Source organism: Argiope bruennichi, chromosome 7 (genome assembly GCF_947563725.1).
Source record: "Argiope bruennichi chromosome 7, qqArgBrue1.1, whole genome shotgun sequence".
NCBI classification, from domain to species: domain Eukaryota; kingdom Metazoa; phylum Arthropoda; class Arachnida; order Araneae; family Araneidae; genus Argiope; species Argiope bruennichi.
The window spans coordinates 92,521,538-92,549,377 of NC_079157.1; the positions used below are offsets into that span (position 1 = coordinate 92,521,538).

The 27,840-nt window shown below is 29.3% G+C and overlaps 1 protein-coding gene across 1 annotated transcript in view; it reads right to left on the reverse strand.

Moving 5' to 3' along the window:
• Positions 1-26,546, reverse strand: part of LOC129976018 (uncharacterized) — a 158,702-nt gene extending 132,156 nt beyond the window's left edge. The window contains exon 1 of the mRNA XM_056089351.1: positions 23,998-26,546. Coding sequence (XP_055945326.1) covers positions 25,585-26,499 — 915 coding nt within the window. The 5' untranslated portion in view covers positions 26,500-26,546 and the 3' untranslated portion in view covers positions 23,998-25,584. The remainder of the gene's footprint in view (positions 1-23,997) is intronic.
• Positions 26,547-27,840: the final 1,294 nt, after the last annotated feature.

Below are 27,840 nucleotides of genomic sequence, written 5' to 3' on the forward strand. Positions count from 1 at the left end.
AAATTTACTATCTAAGTGTAGATTCTTGTCAAATGTTACGGCATATTTATCAATGATCTGATCGTCTATGAATCTGATTATGGTCTATGGTCAATGATCTCTGATTGTCTATATGAATAGCTCAAAAATGCAGTGACTCAAATAAGTGATCTCGTGACTAAAATTGTAGTTTTATGAGAAATTTTGGTTTAATCGCAGCCTTCCCTCCTACCAGAAAAAATACGGCGTCTATAATGCATATTCGATTTTTGAATAGTTGTGTATCAAGCACTTGCCAGGAATTAATCACAAAAATATTTCCAATGGTTGTACGGTAGATTTAATAAAAAGAGCTAGATTCGTGCCAAAGATACTTATTTTATAACTATTATTCTAAAATGCCATGCAAGTATTCACTTCTTTAACCAAGTCCACAGTTTTATGCAAGGTTTCGAGTAAAACATCTTAATTATAGAGAATGCGATAAAGTTTTGGAGCGAGCACTCATACTTGTTTAAATTACATCAGTTTATCTGTGAGCACGGTAACGCGAAAATGCATAGATATAGAACGACAAAACCGAATGTTAAGTGTAATTTAATTATATTAACGTTTCGTTTGAAAGCAACACTAAGATTTTTTGGTTACATATCATTTACAACCCCGGTCAGATGATAAGGACAGCACTTAAGGTGCCACACACCACTCCCATCCTTTGCACCATTCTAATTGGAATACATTTGGACCTCGAAGTTGGATTTAACGTGCACCAATTTCATATAAATAATAGAATTTAAGTGGAATCGGGTTTCTAACTTGAAGCTCTCTGGCTCCGAGGCCGAGACCTTACATCTAATCTACCACAATCTGAGCTTACAGATTTTTCTAATAAAAATGAAGCAGTCGAAAAAAAGTCTACTTGCCTGACTGTCTTTGTGCATTTAATCACGATGAAACATTATTGTAAAGATGAAATTCGGTTCATTAATTTCCCATCAAAATTACCTTTATATTTATATTTTTATATTCGTATAAAGTAAACGCTAAAACCTCAAAAATGCAGTAATTTAGATAGATGAAATTTGGTATACTGTTTTGTAATTAAAATTGTAGATCTGCATCCAGTTTTGGATCTAATGAATGGAAAGAAGGCATCCAAAATGCATATTGAATTTTCTTTATTTTATTATTGTTGTTTGTAATGACACTTATTATAGACAAGCTCACTGACTTTAGAAGTCAGTGATTTTAAGCCAAGGGTGCGTCTCTTGTTTTTTCAGTAGCGCCATCTAGGGTCAAAAGTACGACTTAGCTACACATACGTCACAACCCTTTTTACGGGGCGGACTTCATTCATGCATTTCATTCACTCATGCACAGATCGTAATTTAGACCAGAATTAGAGAACGATCACCCCTGATCCACCTGATCATCCCTGATATGCTTGCTAGTACAACGGATGCACATCAAAACTTTCTCTTTTGACACAGAATTGCAAATTTATTAACAAAATCATGTATAAAATTTCAATTGTTGAACTTATCGCGTTTAAATGCATGAAAATAAACCGATCAATAGGAAATGAACCCTACACGGACTTGGAACAAAATTTTATATGTAACTACAAATCTATCAACAAGATCTATGAAAAATTTCATTCATTTAAATCGTTGCATTTATGAGGTATAGCATTTATAAACAAAAGCGAAAGTACAAAATTCTATCAAATTTTGAATTAAGTCCATGCACAGATAATTTGTCTGTTTCGCAAGAACGAAAAAAAGATAACAATAAAATGTAAAAGGTTAGACAGATAAAATTCGGTACATAGTTTTTGCATTTAAAATGTGGACTGAAATGAAATTTTGGACTATGTCTATTCATCAGATCATCTACTTATTGATCAGTACATTCGCTTGCATGTAACAGCTCATCAAAGCAGGCACGCCTAGTATTTTCAGATTATCTTCAAGTCAGTTGAGCAAGCTGCAGGGGACTTGATTCACAGCTTTGACAAAATAAATGTCAAAAACGAATCATGAGCTATTCACCAAGACCTCCATTTCTATAAGAACAAGATATTGAATGATATTCCCATGATGTTGTTTGATTAGAAAATGTTCAACTGCTAAATTCAATAGGTTTAGAACTCTTTTATCTTATATTGTCAAATCAACTCTTTCCCATTCCTTTTGTAGAATGATTAAAGATAATGCAGTGATTTTAGAAAAATTATAGAAGATTCTTTGTCGTTGTTTCTTATGTTAGTTGCCACGGACAAGCCCGCTGTTCAAAAACAGCCGATTTAAGCCTAAGGGAGAGCGCCTCTTGTTTTTATCGTAGAGCCAACTTGGGCCAAGAGCACGACTTGACTACTCAAGCATCACTCATTCGCTTGCACAACCCCTTTTTACAGGAGAGCACATTCACGCATCTCACAGATAGAACAATGGAAGAACAACCATGCCCAAACCGGGACTCGAACCCAGGACGCCCAGATCACGGGGAAGATGCGCTACCCCTATGCCAGGACGCCGGAACAGCAGATTCGTAAAGATGATGATAATTAAGCTACAACATTCAGGAAAAATTTACTTAGGATTCTAGAATTTCACTTTCCTGTTGGTGTTGGTCAAGATCATCATAAACCTAAAGATCGAAAGGTAAAATGCTTCTCAAATCGCAAAAAAGAAACTAACATTTAATTGTAACTATAATTTAATAGAACTATAATTTTAAAGGCAAATCCCAATAAGGCTCCTTTTCCAGAGGGAATAACGATGGAGAGTGTGAGAGAATCTTTTTCTGATATCCTGATTGGCTTTCTGGCATGCTAAATGAATGTCTTAATAAGAGAATTTTTCCAGATATTTGAAAAAATGTCCTGGTGTTCTTAATACCAAAGGCAGACAACAATTTAAGTGTTAGTCACTGGGCTTGTCTTTGACAAGTGCCATTAGAAACAACAACAACACAATTTAAATGAACTTTCTTATAGAATAATATGTCTACTCCCTACATGGGGGGGGGGAGGTTCTTGACAAAATTATCGCTCAAAGACCTATGTAAAGAGTGTCCCAAAATTTACTGATGAAAAAAAATCCTGAGAATCAAACAAAAACTTAATCAAGCACAAAGACGGGCTCTTTTAAAATTACAAAGACACATAGTACAGTTTTAATCGAAGCAACCAGGTATTAGACGATTGTCAACAATTGAAGAATGAGAAGAATTGCAAAATAAGAAGAGAATTTGATCATTTTACTAGAAGAGTTGCAATTAAAATAGATGACAGAGAAACAAGTTACAATGACTCGGAAACTTCTATAAACGCTGATTTCCCACCTTGGGAAAATATCGCTGTTTCTTGAACAATAGATAGTTTTATTAAAGATAAAACCGAAACCAGATTCACTTACAGTTCAAAATTCATTAATAAGGTTAAATGCGCTTCTATATGCTTTAATGAAAATGATGAAATACTTTGGAATGTTATTATAAGACACAATGAGGAGGACAGTGTTTTTTTTTTAGCAGAAGTGACTATTTTTAAAGCCATTGAGAAGATGGGGGGATTACTGTGAGTACTTGAATCAACAACGAAAAAAAAATCGATTACCCAATTATTATTAAGTTCAAAGAAATGTTACAATATAAACTAAATATAACATTTCATTAAATAAGGGTTGATATTGTTGTAATGGGTAGCGACAATGCAAATTCTTTAGCCAAAAAGGCAAGTGAAAGAGAAACGAATGGCTTTTCATTTAAAAATTCCTAAGTCATGGATTAAACTTAAAATTAGAAAATCAGATATGCGAAAATGGCGGATGAGATAGGAATTATCTAATAATTCTAGGTTTCTTTTTGAATTGTTGTCTTCAGAGAATTTCAAAATATGCCAAGGAGATTTTTATATAAATCAAATTTTGATCACTTATGGTTGTTTCCCTACATATCAAAATCGTTTCTTTGGAAAAATAACCAGACTGTGACTGCGGTTCTAGCGAGAGAAACTTTGGTTTAGTTTCACTAACGTCCCGTTTTAAAGCAACACTAGGGCTATTTTGGGACGGGCCTCGTCATTTTGAACCTCGGCCAAATGACGAGGACGACACCTGAGCTGGCACTTCTCTCTCCACACACACACCACACCATCGGGAGGACGTTTCGCCCGATGGTTTTAACGTACAACCGGCTCCCTTACACGACGCTTTTTCGGTGGAATCGGGTCTTGAACCTGGAACTCTACCGCTCACGAGCCGAGACCTTACCACCAGGCCACCATGGCCCGAGAGAAACGTTGGACATCACACTTATGGACGCCCAAAATATAGACTAATACGGGGAAAAAATTTCAATCTGTTATAGAACTATGGGAAATTTGGAAGTGATTCGGCATAAGACTGGGAAAATTGGGATTCAGAACATTGTACAAAAAATAAATCAGAAATTCGTTTGCATAATAATACTTAGGGAGTATTATACTTATATATTGGGATTTTGAATAGTGTTATGTTTTGCTAAATGTCATATATTAATTGTACATATGTTACTTTTTCTTATTATTAAAAATAAGAAAAAGTAACATATGTACAATTAATTAATAATAAATTATCTTTTATTCTTGCTACTATCTTATTCTTTATTTATGGTACATTTACTAATATATTTTTTTATTTATCTTATACTTTTTTTATTATTGTCTTATATTTTATATTGTTTGTTATTCTGTATTTTATTTTATTATTTCATATACTTTATCTTTTCAAAATTCTGTTAGAATTGTAGATTTCGTAGTTTCCAAGTTTTTATTTTTATATATAAATTTTGTATTGAATTTTATTGATATTGTTTGAAGTTATGAGATATGGGGAATATGAAAGCCTCTGCTGTACCAATCTGATTTGTTCTGTCTAGGCCAGTTTTCGCCTAACTGTTTGAAATCTACTCGCATATCCGCTTTGGATGGGTCGGGTTTCTCTGCCTTGGATTCCGAATGCTATAGAATATCAGGAAGATCTCGCAGCATTATTATTTGACGTTTTGCTAATAATTATGCCATATCCAGAAATATATTGTAGCACCCAGATTTAATATACACATAAAGTCATATCGCTGACTCTCTGACCCGCCCGAAGGCATACGGATAACGAAAACTGAATGACCGGAGCGCCGCAACAGCAACACTGGAGGGAACTGTGGTTGAGTCCTAAAAACGCCATCACCGGCCACGGTACAACCCTTCCCGAAGGAAGTACGTCCCGTCATCGATGGAAGGAGTCAGATTCCCCACCTTTTTGTGTACCCTCCAGGGTAGCCAGATCCAACCACCATACCGGAAGCATCTCATCCTCATTTCGAGGTCCCCCCCCCCGGGGATTTAATTTACACATAAAGGAAATCATTTGACTTTGATTCAATATTCTAACGTTCACAAAAATGAAATCTGGAATCTTTATGTAACTAGATAAATTTGGAATGTCAGTCTAATAAAATTTTAGTAGCGACAACTTAATTTAACAGCACATAGCTGACTAGAAGGAATAGTCTGCCCGTTCGCATTATCCTTATTAAATGAATAATTCCCTCTTCTCTTCTCAGCATTTGGTCAAGGTCGCGAATGCCAAAGGCTCACATTTTTATTTTCATGGCCCCCAATTAACATTTTGTTATAATGAAAAAGATGAATACGCATTTTTCCTTTCTGAATAAGCCTTTTTTTACGCCCATTTAAATCAAAATTTGTGATAGAGCTGCAATTTTAGTAAAATATCGCATGCCAAATTTCATTTATCTAAAGCGGGTTTTTTTTAGGGGGGTATTATTTTTTACATGCATGCGAATGTATGAATGATCAACCCTTTGACGGATGGATTTTACTCAAAATTCAATATGAATCATCACTTTAAATACTAAAACCGTGTAGTAAATTTTATATATAGGATTCTTTACATTTTGAGATTATCGTGTTAACGCGCACACGAACAAATAGATAGACAAATAAAAAGATTTCGTTCAAAATTTGATGGAAATTTTAAAATATTTCGTGAAAAGATCACACACCAAATTTGACACATCTGATTTAAAGTATTCCTAAGTTATTATGCCCATAAAAAGAAAATAGACAGAGTTTTTAAAAGTGTTTTTAAGATTTAGTTAGATCTGTAAAATAAAAATTCGCAAAAATCTAAAGGTCGTTTGTTTTAAATTCAAGAAAGTGAAAATGATTGCTTCATTAATAAAGGTTCCTATGCTGTTAAAAATACAACTAAAAATTAAAAACTTTTGCTGTGAGAAACAAGAATTTTGCTCTTAAAAACTTACTTCTATTCATTCTATTCATATGTATTGGTTTCTTTTGTATACATTGACATATATTTTGAACTATTTATTCGAGCACTTTATGATACATCCTATATTTGTAACTTGAGTTGTGAGTTATTAAAGCAAATTAAAATTGTATGCAATTTTTATAAAGTCGAAAATTATTAAAACTTTAGTTCAAATTCATTTTTATATTCATTCATTTATGCTTACCTTTCATTTAAAAAATAGAAATCTTTTTCTTAATTTATTTATAAATAATTTCTTGTAGATGATTAAAAAATATATTTATATTTCATTTTTGTATGTATTTATGAATACTTATTTCTAAATTTCTTTATACTGATATCTTGAAAAAATACATTTTTCACTAGTTAATGACTAGATTATTTAATCACAGAAGACAAAAAAAATATTCCGATTAGAAAATAAATAAATCAAAAATCCTTCTAACCTTTGTCATTATATATAATTCAGATAAAAATAAACTTCAAAAAAAGTTTAAATACTTAAAATCTTACAAAATAATTAAAATGTTTTCTTTAAATATTCTTAATAAAAAAAAACTCATTTTTTCATTACAAATAATACAAATATTAAAATCTATTTAAACAACATTTACTATTTAAACTTATTCAGCAAAACAGAATGACCAAAAAAACTTATGGCCTTTTTTAAAAACAGACTTTTACAAATAAATCTCATTTTACTAAACTAAGTTTTAACAGTTTAATAGTTTCATCAAATTATTACGCTACAACTTTTAATAATTTAATTGATATTTATTATATATTTAACATAATTAATATTCGTTTTTATTCTTAATAGAATAATTTTTAAAAACTGAAATATTTAGAAAACTGTGTTTTGAGTTCTTAAATATTCTTGAAATTTTGATTTTTCACTGCGATAAAATAATTTTAAAGAAAATTCTATTTTTTTAAAAGTTGGAATTCCATTTTTATCACTTAAAATTTAGTTTTTTTTTCCGTATTGTTTTCTTGCTGTTTCTGAACTTAAAGTAATAGTTTGTCTGTCCATTCTTTTATTCCAGGGAATAAACTTCGATTTACTTATATTTAATCTTTATATAAAAAAAACATGTAGCGGAGACTAAATAAAAAATAAACGATTGTTAAAATCTAACAATGCACAAAATTAAACAATTTTCGCCATTAGAATAGTGATAAAAATATTTTCTATTCTTACTCCATATTTTTCTAATTTTAATTACAATACGTGTCAATAAATGCAAACGATTTTATAATATCCGTTCTTTCAAATGTCAAATTATTTAATAAATAACATAATGTGTTTTTTATTTGTATTTCTTTTTGAACTCGTTTCATTTATTTCAATAATAATAACAAGTCAGTTATCAGATGTAATATGTTTATTTTAAGAAATTTCTTTAACAGAAAAACAAAATTAATTGACTTTTTCTCTTATTCTTTTCCTCTTACACCAACACATTTGGAAAAACCAAATTAATTAATTGATTTACGATTATTTTTTGTATGCACAATAATACTTTCAATCTTATTCCCACATTCCCATAAAACTCACTCATAAAAGAAAGCAAACGATTTTTTTCATTGATCTTTTTTTCCCTCTCATTCGTGTTTCACAATGAAAGATCGCCAACCTTTGCTTTCATTAAACCTAAAATGGGTTACTGTTTAACTGGCAACCCTAGGAAGAGAGGGCAAGCTTCTCCATAGTTTGACCCCTCCCCTTTTCACTTCACTTCCTCTTAAGATTCACTCTTCTAAATATGTGATGCTCCCATTTTGAGCGGTCCTCGCTATATAAAGAGAAATCATTCGCAGGTTTTGATTATAGCAGCGAAAGCTTCCAACGTTTAGATCACCAATCAACCGGTATGTATATATTCGGGTTTTTTTACATTGTTAAATGTTAGAGTTATTTATCTGGGAATAGGTCTAACATTTTTTTTTTTTTTTTTTTTTTTTTGTATGATCACCTGGTTTTTTAAAATCAACTTTGTTTTAAAAAGGTATACACAAAATATATTGGATTTTGTGTTTAAAATTTGAAGTTTACTTTTAAGCATTTGTGGCTGAAACTTGTTTTAGAGCTATAAATATGTTTTAACTAAAAATTAATGAAATAATTTTGGTATACTTTGAAAGCACTTTGATACTTCGGTAATTTTTAATATATTGGTAAATTCAATCCATATTTCCAGCTAGATTGATTGATATAAAAATCATATATTGAAAATAATTTTTTTAAAAGTATTATTAGGGAAAAAATCATTGACCAAAATTTCGTTGCAAAATGTAATCAGCGTTTTTTTAACAATTTCCATACATAATCTTCGTTTGCATTTCTTAGATTTCAAGCTTCAAATTTAACTATTCATATGTAGAATCCATTTTTAAGGATTTAAAAGTAATGACATAAATTTCAGTTTGTAAATTTCGATACATTTTGAAAAGCTGCAATAAAAAATTTATTGCATTCATATTTTATAGAAGATTATAAAATAAAAAGGATTAGTTAGAATAATTTTTTGAGGAAATCCAAGCTTGAAGATAAGTGAAAAGCAAATCAAAATGTAGGAAAATATTAAAAATATGCTAAATAATATGTACTATATTAGGACTCTGAAAACAAAAATTATTGATTAAAAAATTTCTTTATAATATACAAAATTTCATATACAAATCTGAATTCAAAGGAATCAAAATATTTTAAGTATTATAACGAAATTGAATTTTGTTCAAATTTTATTTTAGCAGCCGACAATGGTTCCGACCCTCCCTCTTGAATCACAATTTTTTACAGAAAAAGTGGAAAATGATGGAAATTTTTTAACATTCTTTTATATTGCTTCAAAAATTAAATTCATTATATTATTATCGGTAACCTATAAATTTGATAACTAATTAAAATTTGAAAGCAAAGGCACTTAATTTATCGCGGTAAAGTTTTAATATTAGTTAATTATCTTCAGTTAACAAAAGTTTGTGTTAAAAATATTGTGTTACGAAATATCATATATAGATGGCAGCACCACCGCATTCTAATATGACTGTCTTTTAATTAGTATCTCAGTCTGGAATTCTTTGAAATATTTTAAGGATCACTGAAATACACACATATTTCTGTCAACTGAAGTATTTTTGATGGATAATAGAAATGCAAATCATCAAGCTTCTATTATTATACCAGAGAATAATTAATGATTAGCGGACATTAAGATCAAGTTCAAAATCAACAAGGTTATGCATGGAAAAAAATATATAAAATTTTAAAATTATTCAAACTACGCAATTATAGTTTGTGAATATATATCCTTATTTAATATTCTGTCTCTAATTTAGTTTGTTACTCTTTCAGGCAGCAATCATGAGATTTTGGACGTCAGCAGCACTTATATCAGTCATCGCGACTGCAGCCTTTGCTCAGGGTCAATTTTCCCTCTTCGGTGGAGGAGGTGGTCCTGTCCCTCTAGGACTGGGAGGTCCAGTCGGCTTTGGAGGTGGTCATCCTGCTTTCGGAGGTGGACCTTTCGGTGGAGGTATCCCAGTCTTTGGAGGTAGTGGAGGAGGAGGTGGATTTGGAGGACAATTTGGAGGACAAGGTGGATTCGGTGGACCAGGAGGCTTTACAGGTGGTCCCATTCCTTCTTTCGGTCCACCACCCCAATTTGGCAATGGCGGAGGTTTCGGGGGTCCCTCTGGATTCAATGGTGGACCATCCAGCTATGGAGGAAGTGGCGGAGGAGGAAGCAGCAGTGGCGGATACACCTTCCAGGGTATTGGATCGGCTGGTGAAGGGGGATTCGGAGGATTGTAAGTATATATATTTCTTGCTTAAAAGTGATTTTTTTTTTGTTTTAAGAAATGTCCGAGTAATAGGATCACTATAGAAACAAAACTTGTTATTTTATAAATAGGGAAAGAGAAAAAAAGTGCTCACTTGTTGATAAATATTTTTTTTAATGTACTTAATGAATTCCATAATTTAAAATTCAAAAGAACAAGTATTTCTGTAAATTGATTGAATCCAGTTTCCATGGCATTGAATCAAAGTTATTTGATGGCGGGTATTGTTTCATGAACAATGTGTTTAAAGACGTTAAAACTGTTCTCAGTTATCATTACATCGCCAACATCGTTACAAATATCATTACAAACAGCATTTCATCAACATCGTTACAAACATCTTTATTTCGCCAACATCAATGTTTTATTACATATTCAGGTGAAATGGCATTTATTCAGTAAAATGTTTTACCAAAAATGTTTTAATTTTTTAATGACCAAAAATGTTTTAATTTTTCTCTAATTTAATGTTTAGAATTTTTACATTTATTCTATATGAATCTTAATTTCATTTGGTTGTGCATGATTCTAGCAACGTTATTGCAATATTTGGTCCAAATGTGTTAATTTTAAAAGCAGAAAAAAAAATTAAAGGAGATTCGGCCGAAGCATCGTATTATACTAATGTTTCATTCTTGATTCGTCTATTGTATTATTTTTTGAAAATTTGTGCTTCATTTTAACAAGGATAACATAAAAACCAAATACTTGTTTAACAACATGCAGTAAAGAAATGCAGCAACTATGACAACAAAAATATTGCTGTAAAATAGAAAATAGAAAATTAATAGAAAATCTGCAAGGAGTTAAGATTGATATCACAGGAAAGCTTTTTTTAATAATTATAAATTAGGGTGAAAGAGGTTTTGCTATTATAGTTGTTTTCCATAAACGTTCTGAGTTTATTGAAGAAAACGTGCACATATAAGTTAATTAAAAAAATTTAAATAAAATTATCAAAACCCTGTCTTAATAAACCCTTCCTACACAACAAAGTTGATAGTTATAGATGAAACAACCTGAGTGAGTACTTTGACTGTGTTTTGCATCATGTGTGTGGCATTATGCAATCTCTATATAGTGTTCAATTTATAAACATTATTTTCTTCATATTAATGTTAGATAATTGTCAACTCCGCTTATAACTGACAATTAATATACGCTATTATTTTGGGCATGACACAGAAACTTCTTGTAAATTAATTCCATTTTCTATCCCGTCAGTGATATTGTTTAATCTTTTCAATGAAGCTTAAAGAATTATATACTATCAATTAGATTATATTAGGAAAACTGAACTCGTTCTTCTGAATATTTATCCAAAAAATGTGAACTGTGTGTGTGTTTTTTTTTCCCCATTGGCAACAGTTTTATTTAGCAATTGATTAAATGAACGTGAATGCGTAAGCAAAAAAAGAATAAAAATCAACATATAGAATTCGAAACCGATTTAATTGATAAAAATATGTTAATAATAAATAAATTTTCCTTTTTGTTATTAACATTTTTATTTCCCACAGCTCCCTCGGAGGACGAAGCATCGCATCTCTACTTCAAGGTCTCGGACGACGATAAAACAGAGGCCGATGTTTCACTGAAGAACCTATGACTGCCATATTGTTCCGCTTGTACATACACCTGCGCCCTCTCTCGACCAAGCAGTGAAATGTACAAACTAAATCACTGCGGCTTTTATCTGTACTTCTCTGTTCTAAGTCTTTTGTAAATAATTCCAGTTCCTCACCTCTTCGGAAGATTGATTGTGATATTTCTTCGTTGTACATAGTTTGGGATGTTAAAAAATAAAAAAAAAGAATGTGAATTTGAAAATGTTTTGTTCTTTTTTATTTCACTTTGATATATACGAAATACAGATAAAGAAAATATTTTAATTATCATTAAAGTTTGATAATAAAGTTTTGATAAATATCCAGAATTCAAACATATCTCAGGGTTTTTTTTTCGGGGGGGAGATTAGAATTTTGTCTCTGAGAATTCGATAGCTTAATAATCGAATGTTTTAGATTATAGAAATTCAGTATGATGACTTGTAGCCTCCCGAATAAAAGCAGGGTTTCAAAATTCACAAAATAATAAATTATTGCATTTTCCTATTTTTTTCTTTATCATTACATTTAACTATTTATCCCTACTATTGCATTTGCCTATATATCCCTATTACTGCATTTTTCTATTTATCAACATTTTTCCTTATTACTATATTTCCCTATTTATCCTTATTTTTTCCCTATTATTGCATTTCCCTAATTATCGCTATTTTTCCCCTATTATGGCATTTTCCTATTTATATCGCTTAATTACACATTGGTGTACTGAGGACGAAAAGAATACATGAAAAAAATATATAATTAAATTATTTTCATAATAAAATTAATTTTAAAGTTACAGCTACAAAAAATTACTAAATAATTTAAAAAATATGATTGATTCATAAAATTATGAAGTACGACTTGATATGCAAATTAATGAATGTGCGATTTTTTTGTATTTTATAGCACATTGATAATATGATTGCTGATTTTCTTAATTTAGCTTTTATACCTAATTCAGATCCGATAGACAACATGTCAGAAGAGGTAAATCATTCTTGTACTCAAATGATTATTTTATTATTTACCATCTTTAGAAAAAATTTTTTGACAGATTATAATCATTTTTCTCCCCACACAGTGAAAAATGAAGCAAAAATATAAATAAAAAAAATCTAAGTGGAGTTTAAATGCAGATTAAATATTTAATAATATGAAATAATGTTTTGCTCGCTCCAGTATCTAATTAGATGACGCCTTCTTCTTAGGAAATACGCTGTCCTACTGACATAACTAGTAACCCTTTAAACACTTGAGGTTGTGGTGGTTTGCAGCCCAGTAACATGACCACGATACAAAAGCAATTGCTCGGGTGGTGTAGCTGTTAACTGGCTTATAAGCTATTCACTACAAGGTCTTAGTGCATTATGTATTGAATTATAGCTTCGATCAATGATTTATTTTTAACTTACAAAACTTTGAAAAGAGAAATATAAAGAACGGCCACGATGGTATTACAGCCTGTCATCCCGTTACCACAGAACTAAGCCGTGTGAACAGAGCTTACTGTGATTGGCTGTTATGCTCATTAACTATTCAGCTTTTGCATTAAGAAGACAACGGGTCAAGACGATTAAAGGGAAAAGATTTCCGCTATTTAACATATGGGCAATAATCGCATGAATTTAATATAAAAATTTCATCTTAATGTATACTGGTGAGAACCTTAAACAGTTAATTGAAAAAAAAAAAAAAAAAGATTGAAGCCTCTGAACTCAACTTTTTGACATTATATTTACTCTATTTTTTTTGTTTTTTAAGTTTCTCCTTTCCAATGAATTTATTTGAATCTCTCTTACTGCTACTTAGGGCAAATATATTTTAATTAGATTAATATCTAGAGAACAAATTTCGAGCCGAACATGTATTTTTTTTAACCATTTCGATAAAGGAATAATATTCGAGTTGGCATACTAACTTCCATGTCATGTTATCCAGGAGATATTTCATACACAACGATACATTTTACTTGTGCCAAATTTAAATAAAGCGGATCTTTGATAGAATATAAAGGCATTATTAACTCTTTGAGTGACATTTCCTAGTATATATAAACTAGTAAGAATGAAAATATATGGAATTATTGGTATAAAAGAAGCGCTTGGCTCTCGGGGGGGGGGACTTAATATTCGGATTTATATCACAAGTTGATTACAGCAAATTTAATAGCCAGATAATGATAAAGTAATTTAAACTGACTTTGACAAATTTGATTAGCTAAATCGTTCAATTTTTCCTTCATAAAATGTAAGAGTTGCTTGTTTAACTTTTGCTGGGCAATGAATTGGTTCTGTAGCACAGTTAATTACATACTGGAAAATGTATCTAATTCGATGGCAATGATGGATGATATATATCCATACATTTTTTTTTTTTTTTTTTTTTGCAATTAATCTGTGTTTTGGCATCACTTCACCCTCCAAAAAAGAATAATTGGGAAAGAGGCTGTAATTTTGATTAGCTGAAGAATTCAGTTTTTCCTTACATACCTTTTTTTTTTTCTTTTTTTTCCTTAGAATTATTTGTGACTTATGAATATTTTTACTTTCTCATGTATGAAATATACAAAGAAAAAAAGTATTGTAATGATCAAAAAACACAACTTTTGATTTCAGAATCTCCATGTTTTAAACCTGAGTTCAAGCAGTCTCCTCGAAACTTTCTCGCACAATCGTTAATAAGGTTTTTATCCCTCTGCCCTTGCACACAATTGTGTATATTCCATAAGGCCTCCGCGGATGGCTTATATGGCACTCGCGAACAATGGTTACGAAATATTAATCTTTGTTACAGATTTACATTTTTATTGAGTCTGTTATCTCATCATTGTCCATATTTTGTTGGCGATTAATTTCTGGCATACGGTTAATAATACCTAAAAATCAAATTTGTGTTTTAGGCGTGTTCTCGCCCCACCCCCTTAATTCACTGAAATCAAAATTTGACACAGAATTACATTTATTGTCACAAAATTCCATACCAAATTTCATATATTTAAGTCAATGTTTTTGAATGATTGCTATTTTACATGCTTATGGGAGCGCAGATGAACATACTGTCAATCTCTTGACGAATTTGGTTCCAAATTTAATATACATCTCATTTTAGAGTTTAAACCTATGAACCAAATTTTATCCATCTAGGTCCCATCTTTTTGTAGCTATAATTACTCTCTTATTTTATAGTTTATAAGTTTTACGACATCAGCAGAAATTCTAACAAGAATGGTGATTGAAATTTCATATTTCACATAAGAATTATGTTATTTATGAGCAATTTTCTTTTGTTTTGTTTAGAAGTTGCCATACCATTAAAGATGAAGGTTGGACTTTCCACATTCTTCATACTACATAAACAGAGAATTTAAATTTTTAAGATCTCTATTAGCAAAAGTTTTCACTGAATGTTTCAATTTCGAATATATTATTATCTTCATAATGAAAAAAAAAAAAAAGAATGAGAATTACGAAGAGGAAAAAAATACAGAACACAACTTGCAATGTTTTAACCAACATCCATATTGATTATGCAATTAGCAAGAAAGGAAATTTGATGTGAAATACTGATTCTCACCCTGATATTTGATAATCCTCTTTGTTTTGTTAGGATAAGAAATTTAATATAAAATTCACGACATTTTTTTTTATCCATTTAAATCAAAGAATATTTTTGTTTGATAAAAAATTCTTCTACATCCTTATTACAAACATGTAAGAACATGCGAACGTCCTCCCGCTGGTGTGGAAGTTTGGGAAGGGGATGCCGGCTCAGGTGTCATGCTCGTATTCTGACCGCGATTCAAAATGACGAGGTCCGTCCCAAATGAGCCCTAGTGTTGCTTTAAAAATGGGACATTAATATAATTAAGCTAAACTAAACCTATCACTACCTATCAGGGAGCATCACAAAGAAAGTATTTACTGCAATGAGAAAATACAGTTCTGAAAATATCAACATTTTGCTCCATGTTTTTTCCTCGTACTTGACATTCAACTTTTATTTATTTTGTAATGCAACTTATAGTCGTTTTAAATGTGCCAGCATGTATGTGTGATGCAATCTATGATCAGAAGCAAGCCAATATAAAATACAGAATAATACAAATAAACTGCACTCTTCTTTTTTTTCTCCCAACCGAAATCTTCTTAACACCAGGATTTGGCACACAGCTCAATTCAGCAATCGCTTGAGCTCCACGCAATGCTTGATCTTCGGACGATCTAACTATTCACCGTTTATTCTTTCCACGATTCTGCACACGACTGTCTTCAGCTTGAGAGTGCCGGCCTTTTATAGTTCGCGGAAGCGGCTAGAGAAGGTTCTGGAACAATCTGGCATATCTCGGTTCCTATTGGCTTTATCACCAAAATTCTGGAAGAATTACAGTATAATCTATTTTGTCGTGAAGCTCTGGGATCACTAACTCGACACCCGATCAGAGATCGTAAAACGGTCTTTCCAGTGATTGAACTAACCATAATGGGAAGCAACATTACAGATTTATAACAATATTATTTACATGAATTTCTAGGCATAACACAAGGAAGAATTATAATATCTGTTTATCTTTGCAACTTCATTGTATACATTAAGATTTAAACTATGAAAGATTTAGAATTATATTTGATATTATTTACTGATTTTTAAAATATTTTTTGTGTTTGTGTGTAAATTTAATTCATTGTTTAGTTTCTCATTTTAATGAAATACTGCCAAAGATCTAACTTCGAACCTGAAATCTTGTTTATTAGTTTTCAAATTAGTATTTTAATAACTCAAAATCAAAATGACCAGAAATGCAAATCAAAGAATATTTGATTTATAAATAATTAAAACTTCATAATACTCATATTGATATTCATAAATTGCTTATTTTAGATCTAATTTATTATTTATGTAAAAATAAATGTTCCATTATGTGATTAATTAAAAGCCATATATAAAATTGCACTACCCAAATGCTTACTTAGCCTGTTTTATTTTTATTATTATCTAACTATTCTGCGAATATGATTTTTTTAACAAAAATTTATATGAATTAAAATATTACAAAATATTTAATAATTTATAAAATGAAATATGTATAAATTTCCTTGGCACAAAAATTTCAGCTTCCAGTATTATATGTAGTTATAATATATAGATTTAATTTAATGTTTGCTTTATAAATTAAGCTGCTAATATATAAGAAAAAAATATGCAGTGAATTCCTTATTGATTAATATATAAGCCAGCACTTTTGTAAAATATATTATATTTCAGTTTTGAAATATTTTGGTTTAGGTGGACTTAAATCAAATCAAAATGACACAATTATTGTAATATTAAGTAGAAAACAAAACCAATTCTTACAAGAATGGTGTTTGAAATGTCATATTTCACATAAGAATTATATTATTTATGAACAAATTTGTTTTGTTTTGTTTAGAAGTTGCAATACTATTAAAGATGAAGGTTTGACTTTCCACATATTAATAATGTAAAACAGAGAATTTAAATTTTTAAGATCTCTATTAGCAAAAGTTTTCATTGAATGTTTAAGTTTCCTATATATTATTATCTTCCTAATAAAATAAAAAAATGAGAACTATGAAGAAGAAAAAAAGACAGATCACAACTTGTAATGTATTAACTAACATCCATATTGATTATGCAATTAGCAAGAAAGAAAATTTGATATGCAATACTGATTCTGACTATGATATTTGATAATCCTCTTTGTTGTGTTTGGGATTACTCAGGATGGATTAAGAAACTATGAAAAAAATTTCCCTGCCTAAACTTGCAACATTTCCCTGACCGATGACTATTAATTATATTAGTGTCCTTGATTTCTTATTACTTAGAATCACTGTATTTGCACCATATACATCATAAAAAAAATTACATATGATAATATGCATAATGTGAAAAAAATATATTTTTATGAAACTTAATTTTTTTATAAATGGAATGAGCATACTAAAAAATTCTATTTAAAAGCATATTGCATTTCTCCCAATATCCAACAAAAAATGTTGGATATTTTAATAAAATGTTTTGGTTCTAAAACTGCTTAAGAATTTTAAGAAACAAAGTTATACATGGCACTGCAAATTATATTAAGAGTAAATAATACTGTGGTTTTTGTTTAAAATATTAAAATAGTTCAATTGCTAATTAGATATCTTTTCATAATTTCCACAATGTAGTATCATAAAGATAAAAAGAATGTAATTACACACACCTAATATTTAAACCTTTGCTAAAATATATATTAAAAGAAACTGCCAAAATATCATTTCAAATCTTTTTCCTTCAACAAATCATAAATCACAGGGTATCAATGGTGTCAGCACCATTCAATAAATTTTAAAATACAAACAATAGTCAAGTGAATTGCCACAGAATAATATTCAATAAGTAACAATCAATAATTTTTAATTGTTTTTTTAAATAAATTATAGACAACCTTCAGGTAAATGTTTTCCATCCTATCATATAAGCAGTATAGTTGATTTTATAAATATCAGTTATTGATATAAATCAAAGTCTTGAAGGAAACATATAAAACAATAACTACTGTACATAATGGGGAGTGGGGGTGGGGCAAAGATGTTCCACATTTTTAAATATTTGCTATTACGTAAATGTAACAAAACACAATTTAATTGCAAGTCTACAAAAAAAGAACTGGGACAATCTCAACAATGAAAACAGTTAAAATTTTAGTTGTAAATAAAGAGGATTTTATACAAGTAAAAAATATTTCTCAATAAAAGAATATAGAAAGAATGTACTGTTTTTAATTAAATACAATAAAAAGTTATTTTTTAAAGCATTTATTGTTCTATAGCAAATAGAAAATATATTATAATGTGACTATCTACACATCTGCAGGTACACAAAGTTACGCTCCGAAAAAAAAATTATGCTTAACATCATCTGAAACTTAGCATAATATATGAATAAAAGTATAATAATTACAATTAACTAATTTTTGTTTTATTAGGCTAAAATTAAAATTAAAAAAAATATTAAATGTCATATAACCAGAAAACCTCAAAAATATGCAACATTTTTCATCATAAATATCCTCTTAAAATTATTTTACTCTTCAGGAATATATTAAAAACGGTTTAACAGATACATAATGATTGTATATATTATAGTATAAAATTTTAAATATTTACAATGAATATAGTTTTGCATATGCGAACCTAAAGTTGAAAAAACATGTTTTGAGAAAACTACAAAAAAACTATATATTTACCTACAAAATAATCTATATTTAAAACCTCCCTAGGCCATATTCATCTTGATTTCACATTTTCTTAAGTTCAGATACTCTTTTAATTGTCCTTGCTTCTTTACAAGTGGTTTTATTTATTTATTTTTTGTGCATAATATCAACTTCTCTGATACAAAGCAAATCTATTTTTTCAATGCATCACAAGCATTTCTACCAAGTGTAATGCCTAAATTTTTTAGAATTTCAATTTGATTGTGAACTTTATCATTAAAGCATATTACAGCATCCACAACATCTTTTAATATATTGAACCCAACAAATATGTTTTGGGGGATTCTTTCTCATACACAATTGTTAAAACTCTCATTAGGGTTTAGGTTTGGTCCAAGAATACATTTTGCTAGGACCTCTTTATTAGTTAGCTCTATTAACATTTTCTTGGTTGCTAATAAAATCAGTTCTGGAAGTGGATGTTTATGAATATACTTTGCTGCAGTCATCAAACTTCTATTATAACCACACCAGCTGTCAGAACCCATAAGACACATACAATGTTAGTAGCTTGTCATCAATTGAGAGCTTGTGAAAGCATATTGCCCATATTGATTTTGACATCTCAGCAACCGATATGGAAGTATTTCTTCCAATTGCTAATCCATAATATTTCTGAATTAGCAGAATTTCAGCAGCCATGTCCAGAATTTTTTTTTTTTTTTTTTTTTTTTTCCATCTGAAAGTTTAACTAAGTTATTTCTCAGTTTTTAATTGACCACCCATTCTTTTTTTAACATGTCCAATGCATTCCAGTTTTTCCAACAAAAATATTTATTTCCATATTCGGATTCACTTATTTTTAGGAAACCCTTAGGATCCCCATCTCCCAGATATTTTGCAAAGCAAACTTCTCTTGAGGAAACAGAACACTGGAAGAGTCAAATAGCAGCTTCACTTTCCAATTCTCTACTAAAACCCTCATAGTTTTTTTTTTTTTTTTTGCAATCTTTGTAACCATTTGTTTTATTTTTACAAGTAAAACAATATTTAGACATGCATTCAAAATTTATTACCTTCCCATTATACACTAATATGGCTGTGACTACTCCATTTATAGATTTATGACCCCTTTTTTGCCAAGTACCATCCAGTGCAATTGATAAATATCAAAAATTATCATTGCTCAAAACAGCATTTTCAATGGCTCTCATCATTGAGTTAGAGCACACAATTGAAAGTGCCCGAGATATTGCAGCACTGTAACGCTCAAACTTAAGAGGTAATGGAGGCAAGTTCATCACCACACAAAACATGCGAGCTGCTGCTCATTTATCTTTGCCAACACATCTCATGGCATACACTAATTGTATATTGACATCCTAACTTTTTTCAAATATATAAGATGTCATAGCTTTAGTAGAGAAACCACAAGATTTGCAAATATATAGTAAAGATGTAGCGAGGCCCTGATGACTGTTTGTTTCTTTTAAAACGACAAAACAATCAGAATTGCCACATTGCTTACATACTGAAAATGCATTTAGAAGTGTCCTTAATATTCACAAATCTATGATAATATTTGTGGTTTCCTTATTGTTTGTATAACTAATGTTTTTATCTATGTCCTTCTCAGAAAGTAAATTGGTACATTCCAATTTTATTTCTATTAACTTATATTCAATTTTTCACTGTCAGCACATTTCAATGTCTGACCCGTAGTAGAAAACTGATTGGGCTAAATTTTCTTTTCGAAGATAGGGGCTAGATTTTGTTTTCTTCTTGACATCATTACGTATTACATAATTTCAGAATAATTAAAAACCTTTATCAATAAATTGTAATAGAATTTTTAAAGCAAGATCTCCAAATACATAGAAAATTGATGATAAAAGATCACAAATAACACAGTAAACAAATAAGCATGAGGTGGGAAAAAAAAAAAAAAAAAAAAAACAGTTCACACAGCTTGTAAATATCAAAGTAGTTTATTGAGTTGTTAGTATCCTTTCCAAACATAATTCATAATGCAGAAATATCTTTTACTACTAGTTAATCTTTTACTGCAATGATTTACAAATATATATAAATGAAAACATAAGTTACTATAATTAGATTTTGAAGAAATACTTTTAATAGATTATCATTATTATAGATAATTTATAAAACAAATATGCACCCATGTACAATCACTTACCACGTGTCATTAATCTTTTACGTACAATTAATCTTTTCTTAAAAACTGCTTTTTAATTTGAACAAACACAAACATAACATATTGCTAAAGGTATAAAAAATTATGGAATAATTTTTAGATTTATTAAGTAATCTAATAGACTTCTATTAGATTAGATTGTCAATAATCACATTTTAAAAGAAAAAAAAATTAATCTGATATGGTAATAACAATAATGTCAACTTGAAATAACCCCTTTAATTATGCTTACAAAATATTTTCAACCATTTGAATTTATACCAATATAGCATATTTCTTCATTTCTACATAAAATCTGATAAGGTCCAATATAATTCATTTGATTAAATATCTTCAAAATTATATAACTGAAATGTCACAAAAAAAATGCATTAGGAATAATTTATAATAATCTAAAAAAAAAAAAAATGCTGAATTCTTGATGAATAGGCCAAAATATATGATATCATTTGCTGCCAGACTAAAGTTTGCTAATGTAATTATTTTATTATAATTTCACACATGTTTAGCAAGATTTTGTCTAATGTTGAGATACTGGAATTCAACTTGTTTTTAAAAACCCAATTAGCATTTAAAAAAATGAAAACCAATGACTGCAAAGAAATTATACACAACGCTAAAATAAAATAAGCTTAAAAAATTTGGCTGCAACTGAATAATTGAATCGGAACACGGAAGAAACATTAAAGCTAGCAAGATCAATCCTAAAATTATTTTTCATCCATACAAATTTTCTGGTACTTCATCTTTGGTCAATTATATATGAACTTCTTTTAATCTTTTTATACCTTTATATATAAATAAAATATAAATGTACCATTTTAAAGGCATGTTATAAAGCAATGCTATATATTAAAATTTAATAACAAAATCTATCATATTTTAACGATTTCTTTTGACTATTTACCTCATAAATATCATTTTAGGGGTTAATTACTAATACTTAAAAAAGTATGAAAACATATCCGATAATTTAAATGCAAAAGCTTACCTATTTTGATTGATAAACTATGAATAATTATTACCCAGGCTATTGAAGAAATAGTACTTATCCAGCACAAAATATAATCAAAAAGAAAATGTTATTAATACAATATTATTTGAATATAAAGGAAAAACTTGCTGGCATACATTAGCTACTATTACAGTTATATATCAATTAACTGGATTAATGTAATGTTTTAAAGTCACATAATGATCAAGAGCGAGCCTCATTTTTAAATTTTACTCAAATACCTTACATAATTCCCCACTGAAGCAACAAGACACTTGACCATGATGAATTCTAAGAGCCCTTAAAATGTTGACTGAAATTTGTTCATCGAATAATAAATAATTCAAGGAACAAACTGCATGTCTAATTAATAATTTTCATTCTCTTTACGAGGAAAATAAAAACAATAATATAATTTAAGATACTCATCCAAGTGCTCATAAGTATTCCTAGTCATGATGTATCAGATTCATATAATACAAAAACTGCATTACCTATCAGAAAATGAAGATTGCCAGTTAAATTGAGAGATTTCACTAAAGCAAAAATTACTCCTTTTTCAATTACTTTCACTTAAATATTGCTGATTTATCTTCAAATCTTATAACTAAAATGCACAATATTTTAATTGGACATCTTTCATTTTATTGAAAGTATACAACAGGGTTCATTTCTATTAGAAAAAAAATACCAAAAATGTTAAACACAGCTATATTTGCTGCAAAGTTCAAAGATTTTAATCCTCTTCATACACACAAAAGGTAATAATGCTAAGCACACATGTGACAAGAGAAAAAGCAACATTTTCTTTATGTATGTTAACTGCTGTAAATGGATAAATATTATTTATAAAAAAAATTTGTATTACTTCAGTACTGCCAAAACAATATATTTTGCATAGATGTAATATTTACATTACTTCCAAATATCCTTAACATAATTATTATCTAATTAAAAAATTACACATTTTAAGAAAAATCAAAAAAGGTAGAAATATAACCATGTATGACCAATATAATATATAACCAATATAATCACAATCTTTTAAATAACTTCTTCAAAAACACATTACTTTTAAAGATATACAACACATTTTTAAAAAGCAGGAATTAAAGAATAAGTTTATTATAAACCTATGAAGAACATAAGTTTATGATAAACTCCAATAAATTTTTAACTCCAATGATGGCTTAAGGATGTAGAAAAAATAGCAAAGTAGACATTTAAGAAAAAAATACATACAGAACTATTATACAAAGTTTTAATCAATTGAAAAATTATAATTACAATTCACACTTGCTAATGACTGATAACTAGAGAAAAATAACAGACACATATGCTATTAACATACATTAATATCAAATAAAAATGAAAGTTAGAACAAGGTTAATCATACATGAAAGCTATACACTTCAGTGAGAAAATACCATGAGAAACCGCCTCAAAAAATTTCATCTTTTCAGATAAAAGAAACTTGCAATCTAAAGAAATAAAATTTGAGATGATTGTAATATCAAATGTATATTCTTGTTTGTTTGTTTGTTGTTGTTTTTTTACATACCAAAATGAAAATCTAGATTAAAAAAATACTTAAAACCTTAATATTGACAAAACTGGTTTTACTTTATATTAAAAGCAACTAAATAAACAAAGCTAATTATAATTCAAAGCAATAATATTCTTCCAAATTAATATTGCTTGCATCAAACAACTGGTTTATCAAACAAACATTTTGCTTACATCAAACTTTCAAAACACAATCCTCCATCTAAATCCAAATTTCACTTCAGACTTACCAGTTAAAAGCTAATTGTTGTAGGCTTGATGACACAACAGTGTCATATTCTTTAACAATAATCTATATTAATATACAATGATAACCAGAACATTAAATCAACAGTAAGTAGTCCAAACCTTTATTAACAATTTAAAGTTAGTTTAAAAAATAAATTTTCAATTTCAAATATTTTTTTCCAAAATAAATATTCACTACTTGGTATAATGCAAATTATTTCAAAATTATGCAATAACATTTTGTACATATTTAAAACTCACACAGCTCTAATTCTTTAGCAACACACACAACTTGTTTATAACAATTATCAATCCAAATTTCACTTCAGACTTACCAGTTAAAAGCTAATTGTTGTAGGCTTGATGACACAACAGTGTCATATTCTTTAACAATAATCTATATTAATATACAATGATAACCAGAACATTAAATCAACAGTAAGTAGTCCAAACCTTTATTAACAATTTAAAGTTAGTTTAAAAAATAAATTTTCAATTTCAAATATTTTTTTCCAAAATAAATATTCACTACTTGGTATAATGCAAATTATTTCAAAATTATGCAATAACATTTTGTACATATTTAAAACTCACACAGCTCTAATTCTTTAGCAACACACACAACTTGTTTATAACAATTATCAATCCAAATTTCACTTCAGACTTACCAGTTAAAAGCTAATTGTTGTAGGCTTGATGACACAACAGTGTCATATTCTTTAACAATAATCTATATTAATATACAATGATAACCAGAACATTAAATCAACAGTAAGTAGTCCAAACCTTTATTAACAATTTAAAGTTAGTTTAAAAAATAAATTTTCAATTTCAAATATTTTTTTCCAAAATAAATATTCACTACTTGGTATAATGCAAATTATTTCAAAATTATGCAATAACATTTTGTACATATTTAAAACTCACACAGCTCTAATTCTTTAGCAACACACACAACTTGTTTATAACAATTATCAATCCAAATTTCACTTCAGACTTACCAGTTAAAAGCTAATTGTTGTAGGCTTGATGACACAACAGTGTCATATTCTTTAACAATAATCTATATTAATATACAATGATAACCAGAACATTAAATCAACAGTAAGTAGTCCAAACCTTTATTAACAATTTAAAGTTAGTTTAAAAAATAAATTTTCAATTTCAAATATTTTTTTCCAAAATAAATATTCACTACTTGGTATAATGCAAATTATTTCAAAATTATGCAATAACATTTTGTACATATTTAAAACTCACACAGCTCTAATTCTTTAGCAACACACACAACTTCTTTATAACAATTATCAATCCAAATTTCACTTCCGACTTACCAGTTAAAAGCTAATTGTTGTAGGCTTGATGACACAACAGTGTCATATTCTTTAACAATAATCTATATTAATATACAATGATAACCAGAACATTAAATCAACAGTAAGTAGTCCAAACCTTTATTAACAATTTAAAGTTAGTTTAAAAAATAAATTTTCAATTTCAAATATTTTTTCCAAAATAAATATTCACATGTTCACTACTTGGTATAATGCAAATTATTTCAAAATTATGCAATAACATTTTGTACATATTTAAAACTCACACAGCTCTAATTCTTTAGCAACACACACAACTTCTTTATAACAATTATCTTCACACATAAGACAGTAATTATTAATGCGTTCCAAAATTTTTTTTGATTCAATATTGAGATTTTGCATAGCCATTTCTATGTCCTTAAGTTCAGTTGATTCTGAGCTAGCCATGCCTAAGTTCTTAACTTCTGTCGTTTCTGTGCTTTCATTTAAAGGAATAAATACATCTTCAGCAGGATCAATATCTAAAGCCAATGCATCTTGCTCATATAGAAATTTTTTCTCAGAATCTGTCAACAAAAAATCTGAATCATCAATTTCTTTAAAACTTCGTAAAAGATTAATTACTTCATCAGTATCAGGGGGTATAAATTCTTCAAGATCCAAACTGTCTTCACTATCGGTTTCAGAATCATGTCCTGAAGGATTGAGTACAGTCGCATTTAACTTTTCACAATAATTGGCGAATCCTTTGAAGCCATTTTCTTTATCAAATAAATCCACATATCGTCGACGAAAAGCTGCTGTCACACACTTCGAAGCCATCTTTACAACTTTGAAGCACTCCACTTCATTACAAATGCAAGAAATAAGATTATCAATGAAAGTACATAGGACTAAGAAATTAAAAAGTGTCGGAATTTCTGATAACTTCATGCATCTCGAAAGCACGAAAGACATAAATCTTTCCTTTGATGCTAAAATTTCCTTTTTTCTGAAGATTTCTGAAACAGTTTCAAAAAAATACTCCTGGTGCATAAGACCCAATACCTGTACAGAATCGAAAATTTGATCATATGCGAAATCTTTGCAATTACTTATCTCGTAACATAAATCCCCTTCTTCTGTAGATGATATTGTTGAATGGCCAAAGCAAAATATAGATGAAAAGTCTTCTATTTCATACTTCATTTTCGACAAATAAATGAAAACTATTGAATTCCTACGATTTTGGTATTTTCGCGCACATTTATTTAACAGTGACAGTTACAGTTACAATATAAGTGATTTCAAATCCATTTTCAATTGAATGTTTTTCACACTCAAAGTAAAAAACTATTAACAATTATAAAATAATATAAATATTAAAAAATTGAAAACTGCAATTCCAAATTTCAAATTATCATGTGAGAATATTATCTTTTAAATCATGTGGTTTCAATCCGATTGAAACACATGAACTTGCATCTGCAAATTATAAAGTGTATTTATTATGAAATAAAAGCGGTGTGAAAATCCTGCAACTGAGTTAATGATTGGTAAAAACGCGCAATTGAATATTTCGATGGATGACTTTATAGCATTTAAAGATATTATCTAATAAGAAAGTCTAATAACCTTAAAAGTGAAAATTTGATGCGATAAATTTCCATTTTTCGACGCGCAATTTGAGGTTCCAAAAACTCCAAACTAAAACAACATCATGTCCTTGCATGATAAAATGCATGTGTTTCTCTTCACTGAAAAAAGACAAATAATTTTTTTTTCATTATATGAAATTCTTTTGTTGAAACAAAAAGGTCCTTTCCTTGAACCAAACATTTAAACCGCAGGATGGATGCAAGAAACTAAATATGATCTGAAAATCCATTTCAGGAATTGGAACTTAAAAAAGATTGTCTTATCGCTTCTTTTATACTTTTAGAATATTCTTAATTTAATCTGGTTTTTAAATTTGGAACAGTTTAGTTAACTATTGGAGTCTTATCCACAAAACTGGCGAAGCTTTGAAAGCATAGAGTTGAACCAGGTTTAATACAAAGTATACGTATCTTCGCATCTACTTTTGGCTGGATCTTGTGGTGAATAGCATATAAGCCAGTTAATAACTCTTCTACGCGAAAGATCGTTTTAGTATAATGGTTTAGTGACTGGACTGCTAACCACAAGGTCCCAGGTTCTATCCTTCACGTATCACATACCGCTAAATTGGTGACCTTGGCCAATGAACCTTCAATCTTCTTACAGCTGTTGTGGCGCCATCTACCCGCAACCAAAGTAGTCAGATTAACTTGACGCAGCAACCCAAAGCCGTCAGACACACTTGGCGTATCAGCACCTACTCACGATCGTCATAACTCTTGGCGCTATTTAACTGGGCACCAGCCCATTTTAGACAACAGCTAATAACTCAATACATCACCACTCAACAGCCATATCGTTCGTCTCACCTCCGACTCACTGGAGGGAGAGTACTGTGGTAAATAGCATATAAGCCAATTAACAACTCTTCTACCCGAACGATTGTTTTGG